General features: G+C 44.2%; 2 protein-coding genes across 13 annotated transcripts in view; both read right to left on the bottom strand.

Annotated features, from left to right (window-relative positions):
* Positions 1 to 21: 21 nt before the first annotated feature.
* On the bottom strand, positions 22 to 4,406 carry spout1 (SPOUT domain containing methyltransferase 1). The gene is made up of 12 exons (XM_084034937.1): positions 4,332 to 4,406; positions 4,209 to 4,248; positions 3,158 to 3,271; positions 2,923 to 3,082; positions 2,742 to 2,831; positions 2,615 to 2,664; positions 2,214 to 2,344; positions 1,967 to 2,039; positions 1,768 to 1,866; positions 1,559 to 1,661; positions 840 to 987; positions 22 to 722 (listed from the first exon to the last, which is right to left on the bottom strand). The coding sequence occupies exons 1-12, from the start codon at positions 4,377 to 4,379 to the stop codon at positions 645 to 647; spliced, it is 1,134 nt and encodes a 377-aa protein (XP_083891063.1). The 5' UTR covers positions 4,380 to 4,406; the 3' UTR covers positions 22 to 644.
* Positions 4,407 to 4,944: 538 nt separating this feature from the next.
* cdk5rap2 (CDK5 regulatory subunit associated protein 2) overlaps positions 4,945 to 17,460 on the bottom strand; it is a 29,717-nt gene continuing 17,201 nt past the window's right edge. For 8 of the 12 annotated variants that reach the window (XM_084034911.1, XM_084034910.1, XM_084034912.1 and 5 more), the window contains 23 exons: positions 17,290 to 17,391; positions 16,997 to 17,181; positions 16,569 to 16,908; positions 14,956 to 16,477; positions 14,647 to 14,748; positions 14,044 to 14,186; positions 13,294 to 13,685; positions 12,944 to 13,176; positions 12,667 to 12,718; positions 11,055 to 11,227; positions 10,162 to 10,509; positions 9,888 to 10,013; positions 9,684 to 9,800; positions 9,375 to 9,564; positions 8,551 to 8,672; positions 8,252 to 8,467; positions 8,057 to 8,134; positions 7,711 to 7,964; positions 7,472 to 7,621; positions 7,251 to 7,389; positions 6,892 to 6,938; positions 6,708 to 6,762; positions 4,945 to 5,499 (listed from right to left, as the gene is read on the bottom strand). In XM_084034911.1, the coding sequence (XP_083891037.1) occupies positions 5,366 to 5,499; positions 6,708 to 6,762; positions 6,892 to 6,938; positions 7,251 to 7,389; positions 7,472 to 7,621; positions 7,711 to 7,964; positions 8,057 to 8,134; positions 8,252 to 8,467; positions 8,551 to 8,672; positions 9,375 to 9,564; positions 9,684 to 9,800; positions 9,888 to 10,013; positions 10,162 to 10,509; positions 11,055 to 11,227; positions 12,667 to 12,718; positions 12,944 to 13,176; positions 13,294 to 13,685; positions 14,044 to 14,186; positions 14,647 to 14,748; positions 14,956 to 16,477; positions 16,569 to 16,908; positions 16,997 to 17,181; positions 17,290 to 17,391 (5,220 nt within the window). In that variant the 3' untranslated portion in view covers positions 4,945 to 5,365. The remainder of the gene's footprint in view (positions 5,500 to 6,707; positions 6,763 to 6,891; positions 6,939 to 7,250; positions 7,390 to 7,471; positions 7,622 to 7,710; positions 7,965 to 8,056; positions 8,135 to 8,251; positions 8,468 to 8,550; positions 8,673 to 9,374; positions 9,565 to 9,683; positions 9,801 to 9,887; positions 10,014 to 10,161; positions 10,510 to 11,054; positions 11,228 to 12,666; positions 12,719 to 12,943; positions 13,177 to 13,293; positions 13,686 to 14,043; positions 14,187 to 14,646; positions 14,749 to 14,955; positions 16,478 to 16,568; positions 16,909 to 16,996; positions 17,182 to 17,289; positions 17,392 to 17,460) is intronic. The other 4 variants (XM_084034917.1, XM_084034914.1, XM_084034919.1 and 1 more) reach the window with 4 other exon arrangements.

Genomic DNA, 17,460 nt, shown 5'->3' on the forward strand with positions numbered 1-17,460 from the left:
TTGGTCAATAATGAAAACACTTTTTCCATCAAAATTAAATCGGCTGCTAAAAATGTATCGATATTAAATGGACCTGCATTTATACAGCGCTTCTGGCGCTTCTACCCGTTCACACGGACATGCATACACAATATTCTATTTAAATATTTTAATCCTATCTCAATTAATGAAAACTGAACATTATATCCTTCACCAAGGTGTTATTTAATGGAGGATTGTTGCACGAGTGTTACCAGTAATAACCCAGTGGAACACCACAGGAACCCGGCATCAACTTTCCACTTCCTCACTCAGAAACCTGAAGCATTCTCTGGAGTTTATTCATGAAGTGCCATTTGTTTGTCCGATCTCAACGCTGTTTTTTATCAAAACAAAACAAGTGCTTTGAAAAACAGAATACGAGTCAGTTCGAGCCTGTGGATAACGTTTGTATTTCCATATGTACAATCTGTTTTAGCCATTTACAAACACAGACACACAGAAGGAATGCTCAGTAACACAAAGAGACGTGTGACAGGTATCCACAGTAAGCAATGCTGCAAAGATCCAATTATTGGAAAATGAAATACTCAATGGTGACTAACGAGATGATAAAAACGTCCGTCAGCGTGTCTTTTGTTTACTTTCCTCCATCGCCAGTTCTTTCACGAACCGTTGGACACGTTTGAAAAGGCGGCTGTGATCTTCGGTCTGAGCACCGCCATGGAAACCAGGATGGCCTCCTGTTGAAACAAAATAGGAAATTAACACACAATTAACAAGCCGGTTGAATCCAAACTGCCTGACGAGTTAATTTAACATAGAAATATGCAAATATGTGCCGATAGATAAGGCCTCACCTCTGTGCGAATGGTCCTGCTGCCCTGACTGGGGCATGTGTTGAGGTAAAGGTCAAATAAGACGCTGGGGTCAGTCACGTCCAGGTTTGTGTCCGTGTCTACGCTGGCCTCCAATCCCTGAAGACCACCGAAAACCACCAAAAGATGCCTAAAAAGTGGAAACGTTTGAATTAATAAAAACAAAATAGCAGCTCTGTGAGGAGTGGTGCTCTGAGTTAAACATGGTGACGTCAGCATGCTAACATAACGATGCTAAAATGCAAGATTCTGTTTGGGGGGCCTCTATTTTGTCATACTACGATGGGGAGGATTCCAAACCTTTAAGATGATGCATAAATCTGTTACATTTTAAGAGGAAAACAGCTTATATTTGTGAAAACCTCTCAAAATCAAATTAAACATCTCAAGTTGACCAAAGCAAATTAAACCTACAGAAACTAATAATAATAAAAAAGGTAGAAGCACCTTTATGTCAATAAATGCAACAGATGCAGCATTTTCATTAAAGTCATGATATCATACCAAAACAAACTTGCAGCTTTGGGGCCCCCTAGTGGCTGAAACGGCTCTGCATGTTCACCATCTTAGTTTAGTGTTTTAGCTAGCTAACATTTGTTATTTTGCATTAAACACAAAGCATTAAATCATAAATAGACCAGAGGAAATCAAATCTCCAACGTCTGGAACCACAAGATATCACGACGATCCTCTGAACCTACTTAAACGGCGACAGCGTCGTCTGATCGACGGTGCTGCCTCTCTCCGACGTGCCGATGGTCAGATCGTATCCTTCCTCGTACGGACTTTCAGTGAAAACTGCACCTGCGTTAAACAAAGAACGATGCGGTCACAGCAGCACCGAGCTTCACGCTGGTTTCTTACACAACGTTAGTAGGTTTGGGTGTTTTCACGAGGACGGGGGACCTACTGAGGCAAGAAGCCAGGCGGACGCCGTAACCCCAGTAGAGACCTCCTTCAGTCCGGGGCAGGTGAGGAGCCACGACCGCACCTTTACATAGTTTGCTGTCTGAAAAACGATGGAAACAAACACTGAACTGATGAATCTGGAGCGCAATGAGATGTCATTCTCAGAGAGAATAAAAACAAACATTAAAAAGGTGTGTTACCTTGATTCTGTGTGTTATTGAGCTTTACTGTGACTCGGAGTCCAGACTGCAGCTGTTTATCAATGCGGACTTCCTGTGGGAGCAGATGGACAGAGTTCATGAAGACTTTCCTGTGGGCTCTGAGAAATTATGTTCTTTTTTTGTTGTTTTTACCGTTTTCTGACATTTTATAATCAATCTGGTAGATGAATTGTTCCATGAAGCCCTACAGTCTTTATTGGCTTGTAAATGTCAGAGACACACTCACCTTTCTCATTCCACAGTTGACCAAAGAGCCCTTCCCTTGCTTGTTCGTCCTGTCCAGAACTATTCCTTCCCGGTATTCTGATTCATCATCCATCCTCATGTGATGAGGAGTGTCTAAGGGGTTGAGCAAACCTGGTAGGGGGAAGAAAAAAAAGACCAATAACTTGTGAAAAACCTGTTTTCTTTTGCCTTCTTTTAAAAGAGCCTGTTTATACATGGTACTACAATATCCATAACTACATATAGTATTACCTGATAGCAGCATTTTATGTCAAACATTAAGTCATAACTTTAATAACAAACATCCTTAAATGATAGAAATGATAAAGAGGATGCTCCAAATCAAATCCAATCAAAGTAATAAAAAAATAAATGCATGAAAAGGGAAATTTGGACTATTACCTGCATACTGTAAGTCTTGATGCTTTGGGAAAAACCACTTGCGCAGGTACCTGGGGGAGAAGGAAAGCTACAATCACAATCTCATAAAATGGGCTGGGACTGGTGATGTGATAATAAAATGCCTTACTGTGGACATTCCAGGTACTGAAGTATTCTGGCAAGCTGAATACAAGCATGTCCTTTCTTCCCGACACCTTTAAACTCTCCTTCAACGCTCCTGTGGGACAAAGAAGGACATATATAAAAAGTTGTGTGTGTTTTAGAGTCCCACCCCCCCTATAAAATGCAACCTTTTAAAGTAAACTTACTTGACATCTTCCCCATATTCGTCAAATACGACGATCTCATCGACACAGAACACGACACAAGCTCGGGCGATCTGTCCAGCCAGGTACGTTCGGAGTTCAGTGGACTGAGCGTTATCCAGAACGGACCCCGGCAGAGCCACGCTCACCGTGTAAGCCCGGCCTAAGAGACACCGACACACATCACGGCTCTATTCACAGGTAAAATAACAATCCGTTTCATGAAAACACCGGTTACCTTTTTTGCTTTGGCTTTGTTCACGTTGTGCCTTCTCTGTGGACTCTAGCTCCTTCTGCTTTTCCAGCTGTTTGATCAGCTTGGCCTCTTTCGTTTTCTTCCGAGTCTCTTTTACTGTTAAAGGAAGAATCAGTGAATATTAATCTCCATTTATTTTGACAATTAATCCTTAAGTGATTTTTCTAATACAAATCAACCAACATTAAGTAGTTTCAGCTCCTCTGTTGTGAGGATTTGCTACTTAGTTTTATATTATTTAAACTGAATTTTCAGGTATATGTTACTTGAGTATGACAGTTTTTTTTAAATTATATTTTTTATTATTTTAATATATATAATGTGTATAATAAAAATATTGATATATAATAAATTATATATTATAATATTTATATACACTATATAATATTTGTTTTATACCTTTGTTTAGCTAGCATTTGTTTTAGCCTTGCAAGAGAAATGTCCTTCATATACCGGTATACTTTTTACTACTTTGTACCATGAGTACATTTCAGAGCCTGTACTTGTCAGTACTTCTACTTTTACCAGCGGTACTTTGAAACACAAGTATCTGTACTTCTACTCCAGTATGGAAAATCTGTACTTTTGACTCCTCTGATATTACATATTTAACACTTAAAAATAAAGTTCAACGTGATAAATATTACATGAAACTACAACTGAAGCACACCGTTTATCATGAAGTCTCCAGTCATGATGTTACATGCCAGTACATCATATTAAATGCTTATATTTATACTTCAATTAAACAGTGTGTACTCTGGCTGTAAATTGATTTAGCTGTTTGCTAAATGTAGCTACCGTTAGCTGTTTGCTAAATTCAGCTACCGTTAGCTGTTTGCTAAATGTAGCTACCGTTAGCTTTTGCTAAATGTAGCTACCGTTAGCTTTTGCTAAATGTAGCTACCGTTCGCTGTTTGCTAAATGTAGCTACCGTTAGCTGTTTGCTAAATGTAGCTACCGTTAGCTGTTTGCTAAATGTAGCTACCGTTAGCTGTTTGCTAAATGTAGCTACTGTTAGCCGCTTACTTACTTTCTGCCTTCCTGGTCTTCCAGTCCACCCTCTCCTCGGCCTGAGGAACCAACACATCACGGGTGACACAGAGACACATACAATGTCATCTTTTTAAAACCGATAAATCAAGTGTTACCGTACCTGAGAGTCCACGACTCTGGGTCTTTTCGCTGCAACACCGGTAGACATCTTCGCATGCAGCCAGCCGCACGTGAACTTTGTTTACTTCCGGGTCGCAATCTTTGTTTCACAATAAAAGTCTGTTGGTAGACTGGCGTTGTGGTAAAAAGTCAAACAAAAAGTAAAGTTTCTCATTATTTTTTGGAACGTTTGTCTTCTTTCGGGGAAAGTTTCTCTTTTTTAGGGTAACGTTTCTCTCAACTGATGGTGTATTGTTACTTCTTATTTTGTTATGTATTGATCTGAATCATTTATCATCAACACTTTGTAATATAGTTATTATTCTAATCATGATTTAATGCATCATTTGTTGAATATTTCATCTTGTCAAAATTGCCTTTGTGACTAAATTTGACATGACCAAAAGCCAATGAGATGATTGTCCACGTTTCAAGGGCTACTCATATCAGACCTTTTAAATCTAGTCATCTCATGTATAATGACTACATTTACAGAACATAATTTTATGTAAAGCTACATTATTTATTATCTGGTATCTTCTTACCTATTCACACAGTCTGAAGTGGCAGACTTCAAACACATGCACATGCTAATAAAAGGACTCGCACCACAATTGAATTTTCATTAAATTCTTTTTTTTTTACTGCATTTGCACATAATTCCATCAACACACAGTAGTCCTAAATGACCCTATACATAAACTGACCGGTTAAAACAAAAAAGGTAAAAACGGTAAGTCAGTAATAAAATACACTTTCATTTTCTTATATGCATAATATAAAAACAAAAAAGGGAAAATATTTAAATTGCAGTCATATTTACAAAGGCATTTTCTTTTACAAGAAAGAAACTTTTACAACTTCAGTACCTAAAATAAATCCAATTATATGCAGGTCATGCGCAGTAGTACAAAAAGGCTTTTGGGAGAGTAAGGCGAGAGTTCTACAGCAGGACAGAAGACAGGATGAGACCTGATGAACATCAGGTAGGTAGCTACACTATCACAAGCACTTTAGGACGTTCAAACAGCAGATTTAGTAGCTGCAGTGTAAAGAGGCGTTGCTACTGTGATCCTCTGAGGATTCAGAGTGTCGGCCTGCAGGTCTTCTAGAAACGGGCTTGGGCTGAGGGTCTGCAGTGCCCCCTACTGGCCATTGACTGGGACCTCCTGAAACAGAAACCAAATATTGACAAAATCAGAGTGAGCTAGTGAAAATCACGTTATATCGCTGGCTTTAGACATGCAGGGTAAAAATATTGGTGTTGAGGGCATAAAAAAAAAAAAAGATTAAACATACAGACATTTTACAAACTGCCTGCAGGCACATGCATCTGATTATTGTTTTAAAGGAATAGTTTTTTGGAAATGCTTTCTTACCAAGAGTTAGATGAGAGGGATTATACCACTCTTATAGCTGTCTGTTCAATATCAAGCTAGAGATAAGATACAGTTAGTTTAGCATAAAAGTAAACTCCTCTGAAGCTCACTGCAGTCTTCTGGTTGTAGCTTTGTATTTAACAGACAGCTGTAAGAATGTAAATCTCTGCAAGATACATGTGGAACTATTCCTTTAAATGTGCATCCTCCAAGTAGAAAAAGCTCATCATGCATCATAAATGCAGATTTTGTTTTTCCTCCACACAGTCACTCGAACACAACAAGATGCATTTCCAGTTTATCAGCAGGGAATATGAAGGCAGACTATAACCTACTATGACCTTTTTTAATGCCACTACATTATCACAGTTTGTGACTTTATTTGTGATATACATTCCTACAGTTTGGCCTTTTTTTCTGTGGAACTCTGAGAGCTTTCCCTTCTCACTTCCACGTTATAGTTCACCACCGAAATCACTGAAAAATGAAGAATGTAACGTATATACAGAACATAATTCCTGTGACGGTCACTGGGTGTCACTAGTCGGAATGCAAGCAGTAGCTTGAGTTAGATGCAAAAGTCCATTAGTGTAGAAAATGCAGGCCATTGAAAGATATTATGTTATACATTAACATCAAATTATTAATGATTCATTTATAGCGCTCATATTGACACAAGACTTAACAAATTCCTCCACAATTAAGGGTAAAAAAACCCAGAAGTAGCAATAAGGTCTATGGAAATATTCTTAAAAAGGTATCAAGTTTAACTCCAGGATTCCTTCATTTAGCCTGATTAGATACAGCTTGCTAAATGCTAACATACTTCATACAGTGTCCAAAACAGACATGATGATAAGGATTTATTACAAACCCAATAAACTGGTAAATCTGAGTATCTCACGATACACTAATATTGTGGTATTTACTTCATGCAGTGGCTAAAATCAACAGCGTCTCATGCATCAGATCACAGCCTGCACCTCAAACACACTGACCTTCGTCTGGTCCTCCAGACAGGCCTTTCAGGCCAAAGAGGGTGCAGTAATTTGTCTAACATTATTCCACAAAGAGGACGAGAAGGAAAAGAAGAGTGAGGGAGAATTTACCGCTACGGACAAGAATCATCAGTTTGACATTTTTTTTATAACTGGGATATGTTATTGTTTTTGGTAAACTCACCTCTAAATTCCCCCTGGCTTTCTTCAGCACTCCGTGGGTTAGATACACTAGATTGGGGGGGAAATAATCCACATCAAATCACATCTTCCAATATATTTACAGAATGGTTAAATTGAAGAGCAAAAACTGGTAATTATTTTCCTTATCGATTAATCTGTAGATTATTTTCTATGATTTTGTCTATAAAGTCACATTTTTTAAAAGATATTCCGTTTACAATTATATGAAACCAAAGAAACTCCCCACATTAGAGAAGCAGACAATATTTGAAATAGTCTTAATAAATGACTAAACTAAAGAACTAATGAGTAAACATGTATTTAAATGCTTCATAAAGAGGTTAAAGGAGATAATCTTACATTGATCAATGATGACTCTTTCCATTCCCTCCTTGAGCTGGTTGGTTGTTCGCAGGCGTTTCACGGCTCCAGTCAGCATCCTCTCCTGCTGCGACAGCCTGCTCTTCAGTCTGGCGATCTCATTCTTCAGCAGCTCATCCTGATAAAAACAAGAGGATAAAAAGATTACAATTTGGTTATCGTAGATACTTAACTGGACGGTGAGGAAACGGTACTCCCACCTGCTGGTTGTTGCAGCCGTCCCCTGCTGTGTTACTGGCCGGCAGCGAGACTCTCCACACCAGTTTGAGCAGCCGACTCGCCTCCTCCAACACGTGCTGCATCGTGCTCATGCTGCCGGTCAAACTCTTCAGGTGCTGCTGTTCCATCACCTACCAAATGGACACATAGTGGCATTAAAAATAACGACTTCTTATGTATTATTAGCTTTTATTCTCCACAAACACCTCTTTGTCTGTACCGTATTGTCAGAGGCCTGCTGCTGGAGTGTGTGCAGACTCTCCTGCAGTTGTGCGTCCATGCTGCGCGACAGCTTATGCCCCTCTGATATCTGCTTGCGGAGGGCGTTGTAGTCCTCGATCAGACCCATGATGTGGCGGCCGTTGCGACTGGCCCACATCCGGTGGCCCGGCACCAGGCGTGAGGGAGCGCTGTCGCCGGAGCTGCTGCTTAATGAGCCGCCGTCCACCTCCGAGTGAGCGCGACGTTTCTCATCTGGAAAAGAGGTTTTTGAAAATACATCGCTAATGAACTTGTATTTACTATTGTAATTTAACATAATGCCAATCCTGGTGAGGTTTTCTTACCATGGTGGACGCTGGTGTGACTCTGAAACGAGTGACGAGGATCGCAGCCATCGTGACCTGGTGACCTGCCTCCTTCTTCTAAGACGAATGCAAAAACAACACTGACGTGACCGGGCAGATTCCTGTGTGTGTTTAGACGCCTCCGAACGGCCGTGGCAATAATAAGCATGCGAGACCGCGCCCTGTGTGTTTTACCTGGAGACGACAGCAGGTAGTTGATGTTGATGGTTCCAGAGCGGCTGGGTCCTCTGAGAAGCTGCGCCTCCAGCCTCTGTCGCAGCGCCGTGTTGGTCTGGATGCTCCTCTCCAGCTGCAGCCTCAGGTGTCGGATCTCCGACAGCAGCTCGCCGAGGTCCACCGAGTCAGGGGACGGGACGGAGACGAGCTCCTGGGTCGTCTCGCTGGACACGACTAAGAGCAGCAACGATGGAAGGGGGAAACTCATTAGTCTCTAGAATGTCACTACGCCAATAAAACAAAAAACCTTGGCGTACCGTTGTGTTTGTAGGCTTCGGTTTTCATCTTTTCATAAACCTGCAGCTCCACCCGCAGTGACTGCAGAAGATGCTGGGAGTCAGACAGCTGCTGCCTGTGGAGCTTCACCTCACACTGCAACCTGGAAGCATCCACACACAGAATCAATGACGATTAATATTTATCTCCTAAGAGGGAATAAAGTCGATCCTCTACTCCCATCTAAGCAGAGCAGGACTCCTGATTTCTGCCTCTCTGAAACAGTTTCAACAAATACTGAGGATTCAAATCCTCAGGATGGTGGGTCTCATTACTGATGGTCAACTTTCTTATTTATAAATGTCAATAAACTGGCAAGTGAGTGAAAAATATGGTTGAAAAATCATCTCAAAATCAATTAATCCTTAAAAGATGAACACATAGTAGTTTTCTCTGAAAATCCCCTCAAAAACAATGAGTCTTGTGAAAATAGTGCACAAGTGTACAAAACCACAGACACTAAAGAGACGAGGTAGGGAAAGGGAGAGGACTAGAGATCCGACGGCAAACTAGACTCCAGGTCTCAGGTGTCAGCCTCGCTCATCTGTGTCAGTTGGACACAGGGCAAGAGGTCACGTAGCATCATTATAGCATGCAGGCAGTCGAGTGTTTAGGATGGGCCTCCAAATGACAGAGTATCACGTTTCCCTATGTTGCACTAATAGTATGGAATAATGGTAATAGTAATGGTAATTATTACTCCTGTGTAGTTTCTGGTTACATGGAGGAGAGTAGTAATGATAGTGTTTGTGTGGAGACATTAAGGAGTGTGTGTGTGTGTGTGTGTGTGTGTGTGTGTGTGTACCTGTGCAGCTCCTCTTTGCTGTAGTGCACCGACTCCTGCAGCTTTGCGTTCTCCTGGCTGCTGTGCTGCAGCCTCTCCTGCAGTCGACTGTTTTCTTGCATCAGAGCTTCACACTCTCTCCTGCTCTGCTCCAGTTTGGCCGTCCGCCGGGCCAGAGTCTCCCGTAGCTTCTCGTTCTCCTTCTGCTTGTCTGGGGAAAATAAACAACATTTTAAAGTTTTAAAGTAAAACCATGGGCAAAGACAGCTAGAGAATGATTGTCTCTCTTCATTTATTGGACTACTGACTAAAAAGATGTGGTTTTTTTACCTCTAGACGCCAGGCTGAGCTGCTCCTTCATGGCTTGGTTTTGTCCCCAAAGGAATCGCACCTCGTTGGCCAGCTGACCCTGCTCCTCGTTGCCATGGATGAAGATGTTGGTCGCTGCTGAAACACAGCCACATACACTTATTATCACTCAACAAATACATGCTGTGGATAGAGGAGAGTATTTTTGGGCAGAATTTCAAGTACCCGGGTCTTTCTCCACCTCCGCGAGTCTCCTCTCCAGCTGCTCCCTGAGACTGTCGTTGGTACGGATGCTCTCTTCCAGGCGCTGTCGCAACATGCGGATCTCCTGCAGATGTTCTGCCAGCAAGTCTGACAGACAAACATGCAAAACACTTTACTTTAAGTACTTTAAGGGGGTTTAGTATAGCACTTAAACTGCATTTAAACCTATTTTATTAAACCCTCTCTGGTGGAAAATAAGTCTAACTATCTAACACGATGATGAACCCATGTTTACCTGAATTCATCGTGCGAGGGAGTTCGGCAGCGTTCTTCTGGGAGCCAACGTCTCCGCCTCCTTTATGAGACTGAGTCTGAGGCCCTGATCCGTCCCGATCGTGGCCGTGATCCTGGTCCTGATGGTGGGAGCTGGTCTGGGCCATAATTGAGCGATGCAGGTCCAGTTCACTGCGCAGCGTGGTGTTGAGCTCCTCGCTGCTCCTCAGCTGATCCTGTAGTCGCCCGTTCTCCCTTTGCAGGCCCTGCAGTCTGCTGGCAGTGTCCCTCTGACCACACACCCCGTCCTCTAGAGCTCCTCCTAGAGGAGGTGCAGCCGGTTCTGTCCAATCAGAAAGGTGTCGCTGGCCTAAACATGTAGAGAGTGACACCAGGTAAATAGATTAAACAGGAAAACATAAAGACCCCTTGTAGCGGTGAAGGAAATGTGAGTTTGGGCCGCTCTGCAGGACCTCTCAGGTATCCATATCGTTCACTTGTCTCTGAAACAGCCTTCACTGTCTCTTTTCCCCGAGGGAAACACAATTTGAAGATTGAAACGGATAGGTGCCACTGAATAATGCAACTTAAAGTGGAGGTGGATTGAAACCAGACACCTGCTCTGCTCTTGGCCGGCACGCTTTGCCCTGAGGGACGCCTCATTGCAACACAATGGATCTGAGTGGAAAATAAGTACCATGACAGGCTGGGACTACGGGCCGGGCACGTGGACAAAGACTCGGGTAATCTCAGTGATAAAAAAGTAAAGTTTTAGTGCACTGTCTACACTGGCTAGGCCCACCGCTGTGACACCGAAGACAAATAAACAAATACATTATTTTATTAAGATCAGTGTGAGATTTCAGTGTTACATCTAGAAATCGGCAGCTCTTATGAACATATCTGTGTGCTTACTGTGAACTCCATAGCCGCTGTGTGGGGTCGGGCTGCTCTGGCAGGAGGAGGAGATCCTGTCTGAGTGGTACAGATCAGAGTGAGAGCTGTGCCGGCTGCTGGGACCCTCGCTTCTGAACTGGCTCTGCAGGCTCTGGATCAGACGGTTTTTCTCCTGCAACTCTTTCGCCAACCTGGGAGGAGGAGGGGAAGGAGTTGTGTTGGTTACTTGGTCTCTCAGAGGGCTGAGATCTGACACATCACATCATCTCGCTGTGCGTTGGAGAGCTAAATAATGTTGAAAAAGATGAGCACACAGCACGAGGAACAGCACCCAAAAAAAGAGATACAACTAAAGACTTGATGTTTCTGGAGGACTTTCAGCAGAAACACACAGCTGGAAAATATGAAAGGTTCACAGCAAATGCCATGCCGTCTGTCTGGCTCAAACCCGCTCACAGGTCCAGCTTCTCCCTGGTGCATTGGGCCAGTGTGAGGTTTCGTTGGACGAGGAAGCCGACGTGCTGCTGCAGCAGCTCTCTCTCGCCCTCTAGCTCCAGACGCAGGTTATCTATCTCCTGCTGGATTCTAGCCGTGCTGTCGGGAGGATCTTTCATGCTCTCCTCATGGGACAGCAGTGACCCCTGCTGAAGCTCCCCAAGACTGGCACATCGGTAATAATACGGATTAACATCTTGTCCCTATGAGCAACTTTGATTTGTAAACTAACGGTAGAAGGGCGCTGAAATAAATGTATTTTTAAAACCACAGATGCTACAATTTCCCTTTAATTTCCAATCAAACATAAGAGGAAACTGCAGTTCTGTAATAATTATTTTCCTGCCAATGGTGGGAAATAAAAATGTAAAAACTGTATATATGTACTCCTATTGATGTTTTATGCAAAGCTTCATTTTCTTTCTGGATGATACTGCTTGAACTGTGAAGGACATTGACATGTGGTGTGTGTGTGTGTGTGTGTGTGTGTGTGTGTGTTTGTTCCCCTCTTATTTCTCAGACACAGCAGTGACCCAGTTAGGGGGCGGTGTAACCTTAATGTTTGGGCTGTCACGGAGAAAATTAGGTCAACAGCAGGACACTGTTCCAAACCAACAACACATGCACTGCCTGGGGTCGTAAGGCAATTGGCTGGCTGGGGGTGGGGGGAGGTCTTAAAAAGGGTCACGAGACAAACACCGACACAGCACGGTTAATGACCTTGAAATCAGTACACGGTAATATGTACAATGTACAAATGACCTAAAAAACCCCAACACAAGAGAATGAAGCCAGAGTAGTGAAGTTAGTCATTAACTTTAACAACTTCTTTAAAACTACAACTCAGGACGAATGAACACGCTGTATTTAATTTGTTTACTTCCTACAAAAACATGTAAAAATGACATGCCTTTTATTTATGGAACAGCAAATAAAAATATATCCCAAAATGTCAAAACGTGTCATTAAAGCATGGAGACGAGTATCCCTGTAACCTAACATTAAGATGGACTGGACAATTCTAAATATCACAGATACTTGTTCTCCACCATGAATAAAAACATGCAAATTGATACAATCAAATGAATTAAGACATTGACAATCAGCGAGTGCCGTGTGAGAGTCTGAGACACACCTGCGGGACAGTTCCAGGGCCACCACGTCCTCATTATCCACATGAGACTCTCCTAGCAGACAGAGGGAAGAAGATGCTGTCAAGGACCTGTCTGGACAAATCAGTTACGAATGGCTGCTCCTTTGTGTTCATCTCTGTCTAATGCTTTCTCTTTGTTAAAGCACACGTGTACATGCAGTACAAAGCTGTACATGAGTCATTTTTGTGCAGTGTGGTGCTGATTTAGCAACATTTCTCAAAAACATGGCGGACGAAACGACGATCGTCCAACCGCTACCTTTGTCCAGCCGTCCCTCCAGCCTGTCCAGGATGCTCAGGCTCTTGTCCAGCTGCTCTTTGACCGCCTCCCCCATGTAGTAGTCGACTTCGCCGGCATGCAGCAGCCCCTTGAAGGCCTTGCACAGCTCATCCAGCTGCCGGCGGTGCAGGGCTCCCAGCCCGCGGCTCTCCTTGATCTGCTGCCTCAGTTGCGACAGCTCCCTCGCCTGAGACTGCACCAGGGAGTCCAGTCTGTGGAGACGACAGAATGGGGACAACAACAAAGTCAAGGTTTCATCGTCATAATGACTGTGGAGCTTTCATAAAAAAATGGTTTAATATTGATAATGCACTGAGAAAGACGCTGACCTTGCAGGTGATGTGGAGCGGCTGCGGGTCTGCTGCTCACTTGTGCTTGTGTTCAGTGTCCTCTCTTTCTCTAGCTCCATGTTCAGAGAGCTGCTTTTATCATTCATAGCCTGGTTCTGATCCTCCTTTTTCTCCCTTATCTGCCCACTTCTGTAGCTCTTATCTTGGCCCTCCCGCGGAGTCCCTTCTTGATCCCTGACGGTGGCGGGATCAGAGCTGTTGGCAACCAGATCGCTGGAGAGGGAGTTCCTACGCAGGAGACTTTGCATTTGGAGGATGAGTTTAGTCTGGATTTCCAATTGGATCTTCAGCTCTCTGACTTGCCCCTGAAGCTGCAGCGGGTCCTTCGAAAAACCGTACTCGTCGTAAACCTGCAGGCTTTTCAGACTGACCTGAAAACAGACAAGAGAGTGTTAGTGAAATCTCATGAGCTACAGTTGGTTTAAAATGCTCCCTGGTGGGCTTTTGAAATCCAGAACCATGTGAAGAGGTCTCAAATGTGCACTTGATAGATCTATGCATAACGGTCTAAAAAGACTGAGGCTAATGCTGCAAAAAGTGGACGTCCTCACAGCTGAGGACTATGGAAATAAAGATAATAAAATAAGGATTAACCTAGAGTAGACACACACACTTTGAATGCATTCCTTACAGTTTTGCAATTTTGTTGAAAGGCTAAAAAAAGAGACACCAGCTTCCACACTATATTTAAAATCTTTCTGACTACATGGATGATCATTAAGAGAATACCTTGGCTGAGCTGAGAGCTGAGGAACTCGGGTACGGCGTGCTGGAGGTGGAGTCCAGGTTTTCAGTCGAGGAGAAGGTGGCCTGCTCGTGTTGGAACGGCAGGCTAGAGGCGCTGCAGCTCGGGTTCACACCGACCTCTAGATCTGGCAACACAATGGACACAGAAAACAATAAACTAGGGAAACAGGGAAACGCTACAAGGTGTTGGAAAAGAAACGGTGATCGTGCCATGTGAGCAAATAAATCAGTTGAGATACGGGCTGGACTGTGAAGAAAAGAAAAGGCCAGAAATAAAAGTGAAAGGTTAATGAGTGATCGGAAGACATTCCCAAACGTCAAGAGTGGAAAACATGCAAGAGTTTGTCAACGCAAAAATATTGACAGTCCATTCGAATTTGGGAAGAGTGCAGAAAAAATACCGAGTTAAAACCAGAACTAGAGGGTGTGGTTATAAGACCCAAACAGAAAACATCTCCCAACATACGACAGTGTGTTACAGTTGCCCGTGTTCTCCTCATGCAGACATAGAGAGAATCTTTCCACAGTTGAGATTAGTGTCCACTCAGCAGACAGACATGCAGCGTCCGTCTAAAGGCCGTCTACCTGTGCTACTGCTCTCTTCCCTATCGTTCTCACTCTTGCCACTGGTTTCGTAACCCAGGTCCTGCAAATCCACCTGCACGCCTTTGTCATCCTGCTCCAGGGCTGGCATTGGAGGCAATATATGTCAGGGTTAGGAAGAAATCATGTAACGTTGCACATTGTTGCTCTCCTTTCTGGTGTTCCTGATTAGTCAATTTACACATTCAAGCTTTTGCAGAATCCGAAACATTCAGAATTTGAACTGCTTGTCAAATAAATGGCAAAATATCAAATACATGAAGCAAATGGGTTCAGCGTGTGCCGCCTTACCTTTCCGTGCAGTTTCAGGGGAGGTTAGAGCAGTGGCCAGTTTCTCCTCCAGGCTTTTACATGCTTTCTTCTTCTCCCTCAGTGCTTTATGGAGAGTCTCCAGTTGGACCTGAACACTCGGTGGTAGTCCCTTGGTATCCTGAACTTTCCTGTGGATGTCACTCTCCTCTCTATGCCCCCTCTCTACTTGTAGAGAAGCCTGGAGTTCAGAGAGCCTCTTGGAGTGGTCACTGAAGACGTCGCAGAGGCGACGGAGGTTGTGATGGAGGTCCTTTGTCTCCGATGGAGCAGCGGACTGTTTGCTGTGGGGTTTGATGGTTGGCTGGAAGGGTTCTCCCAGTCCCTTCCTCTCATGCAGGGCTCTCTGAAGTTTGTCTAAATTAATCTGCAAGTCAGGACTGGTCTGTGATGATTTAGCAGAAGCCAAGGAGCTGGTATTTGTACAGTGTGCTGCAAGAGAGGCAACAGCAGACTCTGCTGCATCGAGGCAGTTCATCAGAACTTTGTTCATCTCCTGATTTAAACCGATATCATCAGAACTACCCATTCCCCATTGATGTTCCCTTGACTCCTTATCCTTAAGGGATCCGGCTGCTTCCTGTCTCAGACATGCACCATTCTGGTCACTGCTGTAGCCATGTCGAGCGGCACCGTCTGCAGCTCTCAGTTGTTCCTGCAGCTCTGCATTGAGCCTGTTCTGCTCCCACAGTGCCTCCTGCAAGGAGTCGGTGTGTCGTTGCAACTCCTGCATGGAGTTCTCGGCGCCTCCATAAACAAGTCTTGGGCTCTGTCTATTTGAGGATGCATTCGCCTGCTGCAAGGCCGTCTCTATCTTCAAACATAAATCACTGATGGCTGGAATCTTTTCATGGCTGTCGGTGGAGGCGATCGCTTTCTCTGCCATGTCCAGAAGCTCAATGAGCTCAGCGTTGAGCTCCTCCTTCTCCTGTAGGGCCTTTTGCAGCTCCATGCATCTGCTGTAAAGCACAGAATCTGAAGCCACAGAGCCACCGTGTGACCTGAATCCCCCCTGGCTGTCCAGACTGCAGGCAGTCAGGTAAGCGATGGTGGACTCTGCAGCTTGTAAGGCCTCCACGTACTGGTGATGGAGCCGGTCCTTTTCCAGGAGCTGAGCCTGGAGCTCTTCCCAATCAGAGAGCTGCTCAGTCAGTTTATTGATCTGGGTCTCTTTCTCCTGACACTCCTGGTGGAGAAGCTCCAGCTGAATGAAAAGAGCAGAGTCGGCCTGGGTGTGATGCAGTGTTGTTCCAGCTTCGGAGCCGTTGTCAGACCCTTCTGGACTGCCGGGGCGATGCACATGTCTGAGCGTGGAAGACGGGGAGGTGCTGTGCTGGGGTGACATGGCGAGGTCTTCCTGTAGCTGCTGGTCAGACCCAAATACGACATCCAAATGAAGGTGCTGATCAGTTTTGAGATGGTCGGAGCTCACAGACTGGCTGCTGCTGCTGCCAGCCTCCACTCTCAGCCTCAAAGGGACCGGGAGGCGAGATTTGGCACCATCCTAATATTGAAACAAACGGAACAGATATCACAATGACAAATAGACTTCATGCAGACAGCAGTGAAGTGTTCACACCTAATACAAAACGTACCCCATGTCTTGTGACATGCTGCTTCGTACCACTGCTGTGTGACTGGCCTTTAGTTTTGAGACCCTCCAACCCCTCTGTGGTGCTGACAATCAGCTCAGTGTTGACAGCGGTCTCCCCGTCCGACACCTCGTTTCCCTTTTCCTTCGACAGATAGCTGATCTCAGAGTGACCTTTTGACCCGGCCTGCAGTGTTTTCCCACTCTTGTTTAATTCAGCCTGTCCATCACTGCTGTTCCCCGAGGCGTCCTTGCTCTCTCTCTCTTTAAACTCGGTAGATTTTTGTTCTTTGAGGAAACTCCGCAGCTCCACATTTTCTGATCTAAGTCTGAGCAGCTCCTCTCTGTAACAAAGGACATTTGGTTAGTTTACTGTTCAAGCAACGGTCTCTGAGTGAAAGAAAGTGCATATTTCTAAAGGAAAAGACCCACCTAAGGTGCAAAACTGATGTGGCCCCACAAAGAGCAAGCAGGGATTTCAGTGCGGTTACATCCGTGTTCCTCTGCCTAGAATTTTTCTCTCCGGTGTCCGAGGTGTCGTTGTCAGACTGGGCATGCTCTCTACTCTGGCCAAGGCCACTGTCCAAACTCATATCGCCCAACAGCTTTCCAGACATCTAAAAAGGAAAAGTTTAGATATATAGATAAAGTTACACGACCATACCATAGTATTCAAAATGGATTTCAAAATCTCTTCATTTAATAAATGGTAATTTATGTCATACCTGTCCCAGCTTGACGTCTGTCTGGCTCCCTTTATCCTGACCAGCGGGATACATCTTGTTACTATGAGCAACAGGCTGCGTCTCCTGCCTCCTCTCAAGCTGCTAGAGTAATGGGATGGGAGGCGAGTATGACACACATGGCTCGGTAAAAGAAAACTTAATGGTGGAACA

The sequence above is a fragment of the Eutrigla gurnardus genome (assembly GCF_963514095.1).
Source record: "Eutrigla gurnardus genome assembly, chromosome: 19".
Lineage (NCBI taxonomy): Eukaryota > Metazoa > Chordata > Actinopteri > Perciformes > Triglidae > Eutrigla > Eutrigla gurnardus.

Excerpts from the sequence above, each read along its gene's own strand:
- spout1 (XM_084034937.1), bottom strand. The coding sequence starts at position 4,379 with ATGTCTACCGGTGTTGCAGCGAAAAGACCCAGAGTCGTGGACTCTCAG. Across the intron at positions 2,832-2,922 it reads GAATATGGGGAAGATGTCAA|GAGCGTTGAAGGAGAGTTTA; the intron begins GTAAGTTTACTT and ends TTTGTCCCACAG. Across the intron at positions 988-1,558 it reads ACGACGCTGTCGCCGTTTAA|GCATCTTTTGGTGGTTTTCG; the intron begins GTAGGTTCAGAG and ends TCCACTTTTTAG.